General features: G+C 28.5%; 3 protein-coding genes across 5 annotated transcripts; 1 reads left to right on the top strand and 2 right to left on the bottom strand.

The window, feature by feature from the left end:
• Nucleotides 1-85: 85 nt before the first annotated feature.
• On the top strand, nucleotides 86-2,892 carry LOC111028374 (pleiotropic regulator 1). The gene is made up of 9 exons (XM_022307000.1): nucleotides 86-323; nucleotides 413-519; nucleotides 588-745; nucleotides 812-1,050; nucleotides 1,118-1,462; nucleotides 1,560-1,678; nucleotides 1,755-1,956; nucleotides 2,054-2,185; nucleotides 2,766-2,892. Exons 1-9 carry the CDS (start codon nucleotides 285-287, stop codon nucleotides 2,823-2,825), a joined length of 1,401 nt encoding a protein of 466 aa, XP_022162692.1. The 5' UTR covers nucleotides 86-284; the 3' UTR covers nucleotides 2,826-2,892.
• Nucleotides 2,893-4,633: 1,741 nt separating this feature from the next.
• Nucleotides 4,634-7,347, bottom strand: LOC111028360 (probable small nuclear ribonucleoprotein Sm D1). Its single transcript, XM_022306981.1, has 4 exons — nucleotides 7,109-7,347; nucleotides 5,940-6,016; nucleotides 5,027-5,230; nucleotides 4,634-4,942 (listed from the first exon to the last, which is right to left on the bottom strand). Exons 1-4 carry the CDS (start codon nucleotides 7,120-7,122, stop codon nucleotides 4,830-4,832), a joined length of 408 nt encoding a protein of 135 aa, XP_022162673.1. The 5' UTR covers nucleotides 7,123-7,347; the 3' UTR covers nucleotides 4,634-4,829.
• A 1,829-nt stretch (nucleotides 7,348-9,176) lies between these two features.
• Nucleotides 9,177-15,511, bottom strand: LOC111028335 (splicing factor U2AF 50 kDa subunit-like). 3 transcript variants are annotated; one of them, XM_022306948.1, is made up of 12 exons: nucleotides 15,382-15,511; nucleotides 15,216-15,288; nucleotides 14,888-15,133; nucleotides 12,658-12,785; nucleotides 12,476-12,592; nucleotides 12,246-12,408; nucleotides 12,141-12,182; nucleotides 12,014-12,069; nucleotides 10,039-10,161; nucleotides 9,799-9,954; nucleotides 9,573-9,737; nucleotides 9,177-9,513 (listed from the first exon to the last, which is right to left on the bottom strand). In XM_022306948.1, the coding sequence occupies exons 2-12, from the start codon at nucleotides 15,232-15,234 to the stop codon at nucleotides 9,382-9,384; spliced, it is 1,347 nt and encodes a 448-aa protein (XP_022162640.1). In that variant the 5' UTR covers nucleotides 15,235-15,288; nucleotides 15,382-15,511; the 3' UTR covers nucleotides 9,177-9,381. The 3 variants fall into 3 exon arrangements, with proteins under 3 accessions (XP_022162640.1, XP_022162642.1, XP_022162641.1); XM_022306950.1 differs by having other exon boundaries at nucleotides 9,382-9,513; nucleotides 15,219-15,288; XM_022306949.1 differs by having other exon boundaries at nucleotides 9,382-9,513; nucleotides 15,219-15,482.
• Between the last annotated feature and the right edge of the window lie 369 nt (nucleotides 15,512-15,880).

The raw sequence follows: 15,880 nt of genomic DNA, 5'->3' as shown, positions 1-15,880 counted from the left end.
CGTCGAAATATGTTCTTATCAAAGTAAACAAAAACCCGCTCAGTGCTAGCGCTCCCAACGGAACTTGTGGTGTACTGTAAGCATAAACATACTTGAAGTCGCTACCGGTTATTGTCACGATTTAAGAAATAAGAATATCAATATATTATTTTAAAACGTGGGCATGGTACGATTAAAGTACGTGCATGCTCACCAAGATAATACTTTATAGACAATATCTATAAACCTTAACGATCGCCGATATCGGACGCTAAAATAGCCGCTTACACGAATCAATATTCAATATGTCAACGAGAAGTCAAAACGCAATGAACTTCTCAGAGGTAAAAACTGTTCAAAAATGTTCATGGATTTTAATTACTAATTAATATTTAATATATTTACTTAATAATCTTGTTTCGTTATTCTTTAGGAAGTACAACGGCACTCTGTTCATACATTAGTTTTTAGGTCACTTAAAAGGACTCATGATATGTTTTTATCGTGTCAAGGGATGCTACCACCAATAGACGAAGAAGCGTAAGTTGATTCGAGCTCTGTTTTGTAATCAAACAATGTTATAAACCTTTTTTTATTGTTGTGTTTAGGGAGAAGATAAAAAAACTCGTTAAGGCTCGAGATTGTTATGGTCTTGTTTTTGACAAAGTCGAACGCAATAAGATAAACATGAAGAAATCTCAACCAAATCTTCCTAAATCAGATAACCTTGATATCTATAAAGATAATCATCTTCCATTAGCCATAAGTAAAGATACTTGATTGTTGTTTATTAATTATTATACACTATATCTAATAATTTTTGAATTTTTAGCTGATAATCCTGAGAAAGTAAATAAAAACACAGAGACCAGTATGGTGTTATCGAGTCCAAGTACACAAAATATAGCTGCAGCTAATCGACTGATTAATCATATTATGCCAAAACCAAAATGGCATCCACCATGGAAGTTATATCGAGTAATATCTGGACATTTGGGTTGGGTGCGATGTGTTACTGTTGAGCCTGGCAATGAATGGTTTGCTACTGGTGCTGCTGATCGAGTTATTAAAGTAATATTACAAAATTATTTTCATGATATTTAATAATTTGTAATTGATATATTTTTTATGGTTCTAGATTTGGGATTTAGCGACTGGAAAATTAAAACTTTCCTTAACTGGGCACGTGAGTACTGTGCGAGGCTTACAAGTAAGTCCTAGACACCCTTATTTATTCAGTTGTGGTGAAGATAGGCAAGTGAAGTGTTGGGATTTGGAACATAATAAAGTAGTTCGACATTATCATGGACATTTGAGTGCTGTGTATAGTCTTGCGTTACATCCAACAATTGACGTATTATTAACTGCTGGACGAGATTCGACAGCTCGAGTATGGGACATGCGTACAAAAGCCAATGTTCACACACTTACTGGACATACGAATACAGTTGCCAGTGTTGTTGCCCACGAATTTGAACCTCAAGTATGATAGTTTAAATAAATAATTTATTCAACGTTTTGAAAATGTCTTATTAATATCTTTTTGTAACTTTGATTTAATATTTTTGGCTTTTGCTTAGGTAATGACTGGATCTCATGACTGTACAATTAGACTATGGGATTTGGCTGCTGGAAAAACTCGTGCAACTCTTACAAATCACAAAAAAAGTGTAAGGTCACTTGTTTTACATCCAAAAGTGTAAGTTTTAAATATTATTTAATACTTGCAGCACCATAATAATTTACTTAACTGTTTATTGGTGTGTGATTTTAAGGTACATGTTTGCCAGTGCAAGTCCAGATAATATAAAACAATGGACATGCCCAGATGGGAAATTTATACAAAATCTTACTGGTCATAATGCTATAGTCAACTGTATGGCTGTGAATTCCGATGGAGTATTGATGTCTGGAGCAAACAATGGGTCAATGTATGCTTGGGATTGGAGAACGGGTTATAATTTTCAGAGGATGCAGGTATGTAATTTGTTATAATATTATATGTTATGCACATTGTAGCCTTGTAAATTATTTTGATTGATTATTTATGTCAAAATATGTGTTATTTAAAAAGGCTCCTGTACAACCTGGATCAATGGACAGTGAAGCCGGAGTATTTGCTATGGCGTTTGATAACAGTGGTACAAGACTTATTACCGCTGAAGCTGATAAAACTATAAAACTTTATCGAGAAGATGATACCGCTGTAAGTATATTACTAGGAATCTTAAGGATCAATGATAATCAATTGGTTTTACTTTACTTTAAATACCAAAACCGTCTTTGTTTTCATATGTTGTACTACAATACTAAAACATTTATAAATTTATTACAATACATTTTGGTATACTATTTTATTAAGTGATGCTTTACCAACAGTCATTAATCTATTTAAATTTGAATATTTCTATTTTTATTATATTTTAACGGAGCAATATTATTTATTAATAAGGGTAAAATTTTAATTTTCATGAAGTTAAATTATATATTTTTCTTAAAGTTGAATCGTATTCAAACTTTGTTACAACTTATAATTAAATTTTTAAAAGCTTAAAAGCTTGAATAAAATATTTCAAAAAATGCATGTTTTATTTTTTCTTGAATTTTTCCAATTTTAATATCTTATTAGAGTTCTCAATACTTTTTTGTATAAATTTACCATAAATAATTTATAATTGTTGCATTATTGGATAGTAATAACTTATCTTTATATAGTTAAGAATTGTGTGTAGTAATAATTACCTAGCTAAACTACAAATTTAAAAATATTTTTGTATTTGTTTTAGACTGAAGAAAGTCATCCAATTAATTGGAAGCCCGATATAATCAGAAGAAGGAAATATTAATATTTTTGTAAACAATTATTGACACAAATAAATGTATCGTTCTTGAACGATAGTATTGCTGACAAAATTATCTTAATTCTATTCCATTTTAAAAAAAATCAAGAAAAGTTCAGGAAATTCATCTTTTATCTTTTGTGAAAACTATAATTAAATATTTATGGTTTTGCAATGTGTCATAACTTTCCTAAATTATTAGTGTCTAGTTAAACCTTAGAATTTCAAGCTGTAAAATAGTTAAATACTATTATAATAAATAAGTTACAATTTAGTTATAAAATATTATTATTCAGAGGTTTGGAATTAAAATAGTTCAGAAGAATTCCTAATTGACTCCCTGTTGTAAACATTATGGTGATTGTTAAATGTATTTGTTAAGTTTCCAAAGTATTATTTAACACCAGTTTTTTCCCATGTTATTTGGCCATGCTCTTAAAGTCTACACTCCGCAGAGTATATAATATATATACAATAGCAATATGCATAAAATTAAACATAATTATCAATGTTTTTTAATACTTTTTCATAACCATGGACCATGATCAATGAATCTTATTAAAATATTGTTGAGAAACATAGTAGAATATGTTTTGCTACAAAGAACATTTTAAATACTTTAATTTAATTACTTCAATTATACTATCAATTTAGACAATATTAATGATCTTTTAAGTTTGGATGTAATAATAATGTCTATGTACTTAGATCCAGAAAAATGGAAAATGTTTGTTTACTTAGGAATGTTTAGGAAAGTAGCAAAAAAAATGTTCAGTATTTAAACACATTAAGTACAATTACAGGTTGTTCGAGCCCATTTTCAATTATTTGTAAGTAAATAGTATAATAAGTCCAAAATAAAAACTATCGTAGATCTAAATTAATACATAGGTTAATACATACATTAAATATTGGCGTCCTAAGTAAAACAAAAAGTATTGGCACAAGGATCTCCATCCATCTATTGTATATTACATTAAAATAATAATTTTTATGGTAAGATACTTTGTTTTCCACTGTGTTCACAGAGCTTAAAGTCCAAAGGGGCTAATATCTCCATATACTTTTAAGCATTACATATATCATTTCATGTATAAGCCATAAGGTGTAAGAATGCTTATCCCAAGTTTAACCCTGAATAATACTAATTCTAATTTGTTAAAGGAGACTCATTTTAACCACTGCTTCAGGTAGGAGAACCTAGTGTCCGCATTTTCACCGCTATCAGAGGTAGCCTCTTCAAGACAAATTAAATTTGATTAATAAAATCTACTTATGTCAGAAAATTGATGGGCTTTACTGGTGCCCCGGTTAAGTGGGGTAGAGTGGTATCAAAAAATGGATTAACTATAAAGTATCACATTTATTTTAATATTTATAAATTTATAATGAAGGGAACAGGAAAAGCTAAGACTTACTATTATAATTTAACATCACAATTAATACATGCAATATGATAAAAAAAGTTTTCATTAAAATAATTTACTGAAGTACTATAAATAATTATTTGATGTAAAACAATTTATAGTTTATACACTTCTTCTACATTGACAAATACAAAAATAATATACATCTTTCTATATTTAGAGAATAATATATTTTGTTATTAACAATTATCAGGAGTATACAGCTTATTACAATTTATATGTCTTTTAAAAAAAATATTAGTTCAGATGATCATGAGTCATGACTATTGAAAATTTAAAAATATAAAGAAAACCAAGAGAACTAAAAAATATGATAACTTTTACATAAATGACAACCTAACTAAAGGTTTTTTTATATACCTACCAAATAATAAGTCATATGATCAGTACTAATAGTAAATACATTTATACTAGGTATATTGTACTGTTTATTAAATGTATTATTAAGTATTAGACAATAATCTTATACATATGAGACGATTTATTATTAAACTTGATAAATTTAGTTTAAATAAATGTAGAGCAAATAAAAATTTGAAAATACACAGAAGTTTGAATTGAATTAGAACATATTACACAAATATTAACGTCGGGGGGGTCCACCACCTCGCCCACGCCCACCACCACTTCCACGTGGCCCTCCACGACCTCCTCGTCCTCTAGGACCTCCACGTCCACGACCACCTCTTCCTGGACCTAAAACAATAATAGTATCAATGTATTTTGATTAATTTACAAGTAATTAATACTAGTTATATCTCTGAAAAAAAATATACTAACCTCCACGACCTCCTCGTCCGCCACGGTTCATTCGTGATTTGGGTGCATCATCAACTAACAGGGTTTCAAGAGTAAGAGAGTCAGGTAAAATGTAGTACCGAATGTTGTTACCTCGAATACTGAGTGTTTCATAATGTATAGGTTGTTGATTTCTTACAGTCATTTTAACAGCTTTGAGGTGAGTGTTCATTGCTACATCAACACCTAAAATTATATAAATGTTATACATTTAGTTCCATATTACTAAAAGAAAATAAATAAATACAATTATTGATGTCAATACAGTATAACTGAAATATTTTTTATGCTTTTTTTTTTAAAGTTTAATAGTCTACCTACTAAGTTATATTATGAATGCTATAATTTATGATGTTATTCTAAAGATTTATTATAATAAAACAATTGTGGCTTTTAATATTAAAATTAACAATTACAATATCAGACTACTTATTTATTAGTAAGACTTGTTAGAGTACTTAATGTTCCAAATCTCTAATCACTGATTATTTTGAATCTAGAGATAACTATAAATAAAAATAATTTAATAGTGTAAGATAATTTTAACTAATGCATTTGATAATATAATATTGTATATATTTTGTATCTTTTAAAATAGTTTTAAGTTGACATCATAATAAATTACTATCAACATCCTCCAAACTTGATTAAGTAAATACATTTTATAAGTAATTAAACATGTTATTGTTAGGATAAATTTTGGTTATTTTTTAATTTGTTGGTAATATTTTAAAACATCACCATTTACTGGTGAGTTGCTATAATTTCGACCTTCCACAGTGATGTAATACATTATATTACATCAGTCAATTTTGTTTTATTTGACATTAAATATGTTTTTAGTCAAATATATCAATATTGCCAATATTAACTTTCAATAAACTATTTGACTTACCTGTAATAGTTCCATGAACACTAGTGCCATTTTTAAGTTCTAATGTCACAGTTTCATGACTGAGTTTCATCAAAAATCTGTAACATAAACAAATTATCAAATGTAGTAATAGGCTTTATTTATTAAAAAATAACGAAATTAAAATATGCTTTATAATTAACTGATGACAAAGAAATTTGTTTTAATGTATAATATTAGGTACTTGAGTCATTATTTCATACTATTCTAAAATAATATTGATTATTATTAAAATTAAATTTGTAGACATATCCTGAAGAACTCCATTTATTAGGTATTTAAATGTTGTTCTTAGTTATTTATAGTTATTCAATATAAAACTAATTTTTTTTATTACACAATTTGGTAATCTCTAAACTATAGGTTAAAATAGGTCATCAGAAAATGCTTTAACAATTTATTTATGGAATTTAAAAATGGAAGCCTAGTGCAATAATAATAGGTCAACATCTTGTTCATAAGATTAATAACCAATTCACTGGTATTGGCATTTATAAATATTTTTGTTACTGAATAATGCTAAAATATATATTTTTTTTTAATATAATACAGGTATACAATGTTTTCTAGAGCACAATTTTTTTTCAGGAATTTAATAAAATGCTAGGTAGGACCTGATATATATATTAACAATAATAATTGTGTACTTAAGCTGAAATTGATATTATTTTAAGTGACATTTTTAAAATAAGAATATAAATATAAATTGTGTGGTTCACATTATACTATGTAGGGAAAAGTTGAATGCAATATTCAACTTGTAGGTAGTGTGGTACCAATATTTTGTTACCTACAGATAAAATAAAGAATATATTAGTTTAGCGTGTAACCAACTTTACAAGGCATTTTTCTAAATCTTGTTACATTTATTAGATAATTCCAGTTGATACAATATTACATATGGGCGACTAATAACCAACACGGAATGAATAGTAAACTAGTAAACATAACAGTCATCAACAGTTATTGGTTTATTTTAATGAGGTTTTCTAGATGTTACAGCCATATATTAATTAGCCGAGCATGTAAATCATGTTAGAAATAAGGTAGATAATACAAGGAAAACCTTTCGGGAATCAAGTTAGTCCCGAAATTCAATTTATTGAAATAACATACCGGCGTCCGCGGGTAAAACCAAATTATCAACTTACTTGACTAATTTCATGATTACGTCTGAGAATGCTATGTGACGTGTTCAATTCCAATAATTGGTACTCGGTGGTTATTAACTCGTACGAGTTGAAAGACGAAAGTGAAACAAATAGTAAAAAATACAAAAGCTTAGGGCTCACAACAGAATCGGTATATAGTATTTTAGCATCAAAACATAAATATTCTGTGGTTTGGAAAAAGACGGGAAACTGCACGTGATAACTGATGTCAACGAAAGATGCCGAAAACCAGAGCTACCAACATCACTGACTGCAAACACGCGAATGATTTCTCGCTGTGATCATAGACATATAAATATATTATATTATAATACTGTACACACTGACCATACCATTGTCTTGGACTTTACCATAGACATATTTATACGTACCACGAAATTTTAATCGTTATTTAAATTCAATAGGTATTCAAAAATACGACATACGTATTACGTAATACCTGTTGACTATTCGTATTTAGTGTTATACGAATTACGAATAAACTAGGTAATAGGTTTGAGTTAAGTATGAATATCCCAATTTTGAAAGTTCTATTGATTTTTGCATTGAAGTTTTGCACAATGTATTAAATGTAGATTTTACCATTATTTTTTTTTTTTAGAACGATATCGTAAAGATCATTGAGCAAATCATTATTGTGGAAATTATATCCTCTCAGGCAAGTCTTCCTATATTTCGAATATAGTGACTTAGGTCTTAGGTTAGAAGTAAGTACATCTTAAATCTACTATATTTAGAACTAAGTCTTTATTTGAATTACCCTTTCTTTTGCTTCTTAGAAGAGCTTTATTGCATAAACAATTTTTAGCTAACTTAATCTTTCGCTTTTATTCTGATTTCTGCCGTTCCACCTCAGTGAGATACTGAGATGTGTCTGATGGGACAAAATCCTTTTTTTGGTTTTTTTGCTACACTCGCTGGATTCACGCAGAGGTAGGAGTGTTGGACTACAAGTGCTCAACATACACAATTTACGCTCAGAAGTTCACATTTGACTGGAACTATTTGAGTGAATCAACCAGTTAGTGTTATGATGGTAGACGTAGAGACATAATCTATTTATCTGTGTTCGTAATGAAGTTTAACTTGAATTACTGAGCATAAATTTGCTATTCCACACTTGTTAGTTGTCGGACGGAGACAACAAATAGGGGGGTGGTGGCCTCAACAAACCAAAAACTTAATTAAATACCTAGTAAATTTTTTTTCTTTTATACTCATTATTTTATTATGGGCAGGTGGAAATAATTATAAATAATAATAAAACTTTCTACAAATATAAAATGTGTTGCTTTTAATATACTGTTTAAATTGGTTATTATTACTATTACAATAATTACAATAACACATGTTATTAATAATTACACGTTGTAGTACAATACACATTTTATTAATCAAATTAAAATGGAAAAAAGTACAACTTCGAGGGATGAATGACAAGTGCTTCAAATGCCACCTGATACATTTTTGCCCACATTGGAAATTTAACTTTTATAAATTAAGCTTCAAAAAATAAATACATAGTACATATCATTACAATTCTAACAATATTCAGTTTGAAAAACTTGGATTTTTCATTGTATTTAGAACTAAAATTGATACTGGCAAAATCTATAAAAATGAGTTCACCACACTCACTATTTAAGAGGTTTAATTTAATGAATTTTTGGGTTGTTTATCTTAAATAAATATAGTAATTATTTAAAAAGTGGCCCTATGTCAGTAACCAACAATGATTGTTGCAAAATAATGAGAATTATACAGAAAAACGGTCTTAGGTGAGACAAACTTATGAGCATATTAATTACAGACTCGTTACTACAATAGATTTACTTTGTCAGTTTTTTTTTTTTTTGTAAATTAACACTATAATAATAATTAACAAAAAAAATGGTTCAACACAATACTTTACATACATACTGTCTGAAGTTAGTGCCCTCAAAACCATTTTCATTGATAAATTATTAGTGGTGTGGTGTCCTCTTAACCAATTGTTTCCATGAGAAACATTATTCATTATATACATATTTTCAAAAAACCATTCAAATAAGTGGAATCATTTTTGTTTCATATTTTTATTGCAGGTAATATACAAGTCAAATAAAATAATTTTTCAAAAAAATTAAAAAAACACGCATCTATGGATTAATGTAACTAGTTTAAAAGTCACAATTTAGTATTGTGGGGGTTCTGTAACTTAAAATATGTTGTAAAATTCAAATAGTTGTAAAATTAGTTTAAGTTTATTGTAATTAAAATTCTCTTCTATGATATTTGTCTGGTTCCATGAAAGAAGTAACCACAACTCGGTTGTTGAACTTTCGGCCTGCCAAAGCTTGTTGTGCTTTTTGACAGTCAACAATAGCATTGAACTCTATAAACACCTGGAAGACAACATTTTTCAAATATTTAAAAAAATATAACTTAAAAATAAAAATAATACTTTTCCGCAACCAGGCACATCAATTCCTTCAATAGGTCGTGGAATTTCTAGTGACCGAACAACACCATATTTATTACACTCTTCACGAATATCTTCCAGGATATCTTCATATTCTTCTTCATCTTTTAGTTCATCAGGAGTTACCATATTCAGTAAACATAAAACCTGCAAATTATAATGATTTTAAAAGTGTTAACTTTGCATGTTCTTAAAAAAAAAAATTTACCTCGGTGGGAGGTCCTGCAGTCCCAACAACTGTAAGTCCAGGGACTTGAATTGTGACAGGTACTTGACCAAGCCCAGGATTTTTAGCTCCAATACTGGCTCTTTGAACAATTAATTTCTTTTCTCCTAATTGCATACCATTCAAACCAGCAATGGCCTATACTTACAAAAGTTAAATAATTAATTTTTGTGGCAAACAATGACTAAAAAGGTAATATTTGATAGTAGTCAATTATTTTACCTGATCAGTCATCACTACATCAGCATACTCGCAGAACGCATAACCTTTACTTAAACCAGTGGCAGCGTCCTTGACCAAATTGAACGCTTTTAACTGACCAAATGATGTAAGTAGTTCTTTCACCTATCATAATGAAAATAATTTAAAATCTATTATATCCAGTTGGATACTAATTAACCTTTAGTAATATTTGTTTAGAAATCCCATACTGTTAATCACGTAATAATAAACGGTATGCAATTTAAAAAAAAAAAAAAATAGAGAAAAGTATTGATTTATTTAAATTTTATAAGTGTTCTATATGAAATATTGTACTTTTTTTAACACTTTTACATTCCAAATATCTAATTACAATTACTTGTTATAAACCAAAATTAAATTTAAAATGTTTTCCTGTTAAACATTGAACTTGTAGCTTATATTAAAGTTTTAAATATTTATTTTATTTTNACATAATTAAATTTATATAAGATAATAATTACAGAATAATAAGTATAATAATGATAATATAACAAATATAAAAATATATAATAATAAATGTATCAGTTTTGACTTTTGATGAACGGTGCTCTCATTGGCCAGCCGCATCATGCGGTCTAACGGATTATTAAACCTATTTTACTATTGTTCCGTATGCTTTATCATATAATTGCATAAATCATTAATATATTAATAAAGCAGACTTAATACTAAATATTCTTTAAGGTAAACTACTTTTTTCAAATTTTTACTAATTTAGTTCTTATTAATATTTACTTAAGTTGTGGTAACCATTTGTGCAGGATAAAAATTTACCCGAGTCAAACTCAACATGACCAACTGGGGAGATTGTAAACGGTATTGAACATTATACAAAAGTTTTGAAATATATATTTTGTCACAACATCTATTTTATTTGAACCATATACTGTCCAGTAATAAGCTCTAATTAGCAATAATGATAAATAAAATAATTTAGATTTTAAAAAAAATTTGTATTTCGTCCTAGAGTTGCTTAATATATATATTTTAACAAGTTATTATACTGAGTTAAAGTTTTACTCTAAGAAAATAAGGTGGTACCAAAAACTGAGCGAGTGGTCATGAGTTATTTCATTAATTAATAGTTAATTTAATAAGCGTATGTGCTGATGTTCTTTATTTCCCAAGTACAATACCTAAAATACATTTTACTATTATCAAAAATTCTCCAATTGTAGATTCTGATTAAAATCAAATTTTAGATTATTTGCTTTAAAATATTTTTATTCAAAATTAGTAACACAAAACTTGTTAAAAAAAATGAATTATTATTTAATATTATTGCTTATTACTCATTAGAAATTATCAACTTATTATTTAGAGTTTACATTTCAAATATGTACACAAAGACAGATGTTTTATTTATTCTTGTTAGTTGTATGTATATTATTCAAGAAAGCAGAAGAACAATTTCGTCCCTATACATAAGTATATAACCAATGTAATATTCCGAAACACCACTTGCCTGTATTTCGATTTGGACAGACGAAGCAGTTGTACGAGAGTTTCATTTTCAACCAAGTACTCTAGCTAAGGGCAAGGGGTATAGCAGAGGAACAATTATTACTTTTTACTTTTTCATTAAAATTTCTCAATTTTGTTTTTACTTACATTTGTTTTCAGACAGAAAGTAAAGTAAATGTATCACAAGCATAATGAAAAGTCAATAAAAGACTGGCAAGGAGAATCCATGTTCTTACAGCGACCCTAAATAAATACCCCAGGTCCCTGCAAATCTAAACTGTTATATTTTAATACACAAAACAAGAACATATTTTCTGGAAAAAACAAAAAATAACACCTGAAATTTCTGTGCTAAAAATTGAAAAAAAATTAGCAATATTTTTGCCTCTTCTCAAACCATGTTTTTGTATTGACCTAATGTACCTCTGCTAATGATGGACCACTATGCTAAAAATATTGGGCTAGATATTTTATTACAGAAATGACTTACCTGTTCATCATTAAGGTATGCTGGTAATCCTCCAATAAATATTTTGTGTGGTGAATCTAAAAAACATAACAATTATTAATGTCTAAAAATATTAAATTAATATAATTATTTAAAGTATAAAACAAACCTGGAACTGTTCCAAGACCAAATGAACTGGAATCATATTTCACTATAACAAAAAATTCAATTAAAAATTATATTTTGATCCTAGAGAAAATAAATATTCTCATACTCATATCTAATGTCATTCCAGAATTATAGTTTGTCACCGGATTACTCTCGGTCATTCCAGGTGTTGGCTGATAATCATGTGGGCGTCTTATTTTTAAGCTCTGGCCTTTGAAATTAATCCCATCAAAAGCCATTGCTTGAGTAGTTTCATCAATAGACCTAAACTATAGTTGAATGAAATTTAAATTTCCATTCAATTTTATGATAGAATTAAATGAAACCTATACATACCTCCAAAAATGCAAAATTTTTATCTAAATTTATTTGACATGCAAGCACAGGATTACCAGCAGCTTGAGCTAATCCAGACAAATGCATTTGTTGATTGAAGAACTCCATCATTTCATCCTAAAAATGTATTAAAAATATGTAAATTTGTAGACATTAATAATAATTAGTAATGATATCAATACCTCAGTTACACCAAATGGTATGTTTCCAACATACAGTCTTCTTGCTTGGCGTGTAATTGTAGATCCAACGACAGGGACAGCTGTTTGAGGCGTATCTGGCATTGTATTTGCAGGAATTTGTCCTGCAGCTAAACAAAAAATGAACTCAAATAAATTTAATTTGAAAATTTTACTTAGCATTCCGAAAATAATTCAATCGCTAGAGTATACAACATTACAAAACTATTCTGAATAAAAATATGTAGGATTATTATTGGTATAAAAATATAGAATATACTGTACATAATAAATAATGCGTGGCACGTTGGCTGCTACCAGTCGCGGGATGCGACTGGGAGTAAGTAACGGCCACAGCTACTACCTCCCGGATGGGTGACCACCCGGGTTCATAGAAGTTAAAAATCCTGCCACACATACACGTGTTTGCTACCTACCGTAACAACCTTAACAATCTTAAAAAAAAACAACCTACAGTACCAACCTGACCCCTACCACAGTTCATAACCCCTACAGCAGCTAATGGCCTAAGTCGCCGGGTTTAAGTTCAATAAAAAATAAATAAATAATGATATATGTCGAATTAGTGACTTTATGTGACCCATGTTCAGGGCAAACATTCTCACAAGAAGGAGAAAAGTATTTACATAACATTATATTTGACTTCTTTAATTTTAAGTATACCTCTTACTTAATTTCTCTCTATATATATATATTTATACATATACAATGTACCTATATATTATTATATTAATGTCTGTTGGTCTGTCTGTATGTCTTTTGGGACGGCCTAAACGACTGGACCAATTTTGATGAAATTTTTTGAGTCTCAAATAGAGTTGTTATTTTTAACGGGCAACAAAGTGCACGGAATCAGCTAGTATAGTTATACAAGTAAAGATTTTATTACAAGATTTAGATAACTTAATTTATTTAATATTTAAGACTGTATATTATCAATTTACCATTCATATAGATGTAATATATTTATCCCAATAATATGACTGTATATAGTTTAATCAATAAGAGGAAAAATTGTCTTGAAACAGTAGTAGTGGTGAGCATAAAGCCACTTCAGTTCGCTAACTTATAAACAGCTAATTAAATACACAATTTATACAGTAAACATTTAAAGATACTGTCGGGCTAGGACAATCTCTAAGAACGAATTTATATTTTTGTCCCAGCAAATGGTATGTTGTTATTCATACAACCTTTCTAAATAAGAAAAGCCTGCTGAACATAGAAACAAACAACGGTTCATGTTTTTTAAGGGTGTTGGGTGGTTCCCCTCCTTTGAAAATGTTATTCATCTGAGCATTTGGAAACATTTTTTGTGTATTGAAAGTGATAAATTCAACTGTTAAGACAGAAATATTAAAACATTAAATTTAATCTAAAAATGAAAACCTGTCAGAATTGAACATTTAAATAATTTAATATAACAATACAATTTGTTCAAAGATTTATTTTGATTGATTTGTTATAAACTAATTAAATTACAATTTTAATTTTTTTGAAGTTCAATCAAATTGTTTAAAATAAGCAACAACACAGTGTAGGCATAAAAAAAAATTAGTTAATTAACTGGTTATACATTAGATAGATAGTAAACAGTTATAAAGCATGTAAATTGAACTTGAAATATTTTAAATTACATTTTTACCTAACTATAATTATTTTAATTAACATATGCACATGATGTAGGTACTTAGCAATTTTAATACCTACTACTTTACCATTTTAATTAAAAATATGTTAATATACAGAATATTTTTCCAAAAAAATGGATGGTTTGAATGTTTGATACACAATTTAAGCATTAACGGCAACAGCCGAAAGACATCAACTTAATAAATAATTATTTGAATAGGTAGGAAATATCCATGGTAATAGGAATAAGAAGTGTGCTCAATGATAAGACTAATAATATATGAATATAATTTATATATTCAACCAACAATAAACTCAAGCAGACATCACAAGCATTTATTTATCTTATGCAATGTAGAATGAATGAAAACACAAGGTGATACACATGCACAAACTAGGACAAAAACATAGATTGTGTGGAGTATAGGTACTTTTTTTTTTAAACTAGGTATGGGTATATATATTACGAATTGAAGTGGTGATCCCACCAATAATAAGCAGCTATTGAAATTCAATTCTTTCAACTATGAGTGTATTAAAAAATTTAAACTTAAGTATTTAGTTAAATATTATAGCTTACCTTGCATGGCTTTATATTGAAGAGGTGCAATATGTTCAAAGCCTGGTGGTGGTACATCCCAATAGAGAGATGGCTTTCTACGTCTAGACTTATTTTTAGGGGACTTAGATCTACTACGTTTACGTCCTTCGCGACTCCTAGATCGATGTCTGCGATGTCGTTCTCGGTCTCTAGATCGTGAACGTCGCCGTCTTTCACCTCGTTCTTTATCACGTTCTCCTCTTTCACCCCTATCTCGTTCTCTTTCTAATTTACATAAACATAATGTAATTATATTGTAACAATAATATACTACATATTAAGTATTAAACATAATTCAAACACTAACTACCTTTGTCTTCACCCATTATACTATGTTTGAAATTGTACTAAACACAGCAATTAATTTGAATTATCACGTCCTACGTTAAAAATATAATGAACAATTGTAAATAATTTGTAATTAGTATAAACTGAATGCTTTAGTATTAAATATAGGAAGAAAATTAACCAACTTTGTTAATAAATACATGAACTCATGAGTCGTGAATCCTGTTTTCCTGTACGGCCTCTATGGTACCAACTACCAAATATCCAGTTTACACTTCACAGTTCACAATGCACAATCACAACAAGGACTTCAAGAGATTAGAATTTAGGGGAAGATCAAAAACTCAAGTGTACCAACCTTGAAATGTAACAAATCCCATTTTTACCTCTAAATTTATGTTTTACTATAGAATTCTAAGATAAATTGTAAAAGTGCGTAGAGAAAAGTATTATTCACCTAGACAGTTTCAGACCCTGATGAATTATACATTTTCAAACGTCATATAACTTCGGAACTATTGATTTCATTATACCTAACTACATACAAAAAAAATCGCAAAAAAAGGGTGCTCGGTCAAGTAACAAAATAACAATAGTTGATACTTTATACACCGTAGATTACTCTATGATGTAATATACATTTATGCAAAGTTTTTAAAAATAATTTAGTATTGCATATTTGCA

Source organism: Myzus persicae, unplaced genomic scaffold (genome assembly GCF_001856785.1).
Source record: "Myzus persicae strain clone G006 unplaced genomic scaffold, MPER_G0061.0, whole genome shotgun sequence".
NCBI lineage: Eukaryota > Metazoa > Arthropoda > Insecta > Hemiptera > Aphididae > Myzus > Myzus persicae.
This window is presented reverse-complemented; position numbering and strand designations above follow the sequence as displayed.

Coding starts and splice junctions, on each gene's coding strand:
- LOC111028374 (XM_022307000.1), top strand. CDS start 285: ATGTCAACGAGAAGTCAAAACGCAATGAACTTCTCAGAG. Junction 1,957..2,053: donor ATAATTTTCAGAGGATGCAG/GTATGTAATTTG, acceptor TTATTTAAAAAG/GCTCCTGTACAACCTGGATC. Junction 2,186..2,765: donor ATCGAGAAGATGATACCGCT/GTAAGTATATTA, acceptor TATTTGTTTTAG/ACTGAAGAAAGTCATCCAAT.
- LOC111028360 (XM_022306981.1), bottom strand. Junction 5,231..5,939: donor TGTTCATGGAACTATTACAG/GTAAGTCAAATA, acceptor ATATAATTTTAG/GTGTTGATGTAGCAATGAAC. Junction 4,943..5,026: donor CGGACGAGGAGGTCGTGGAG/GTTAGTATATTT, acceptor TTATTGTTTTAG/GTCCAGGAAGAGGTGGTCGT.
- LOC111028335 (XM_022306948.1), bottom strand. Junction 12,786..14,887: donor TCAATATAAAGCCATGCAAG/GTAAGCTATAAT, acceptor TTTTTTGTTTAG/CTGCAGGACAAATTCCTGCA. Junction 12,593..12,657: donor TACCATTTGGTGTAACTGAG/GTATTGATATCA, acceptor ATACATTTTTAG/GATGAAATGATGGAGTTCTT.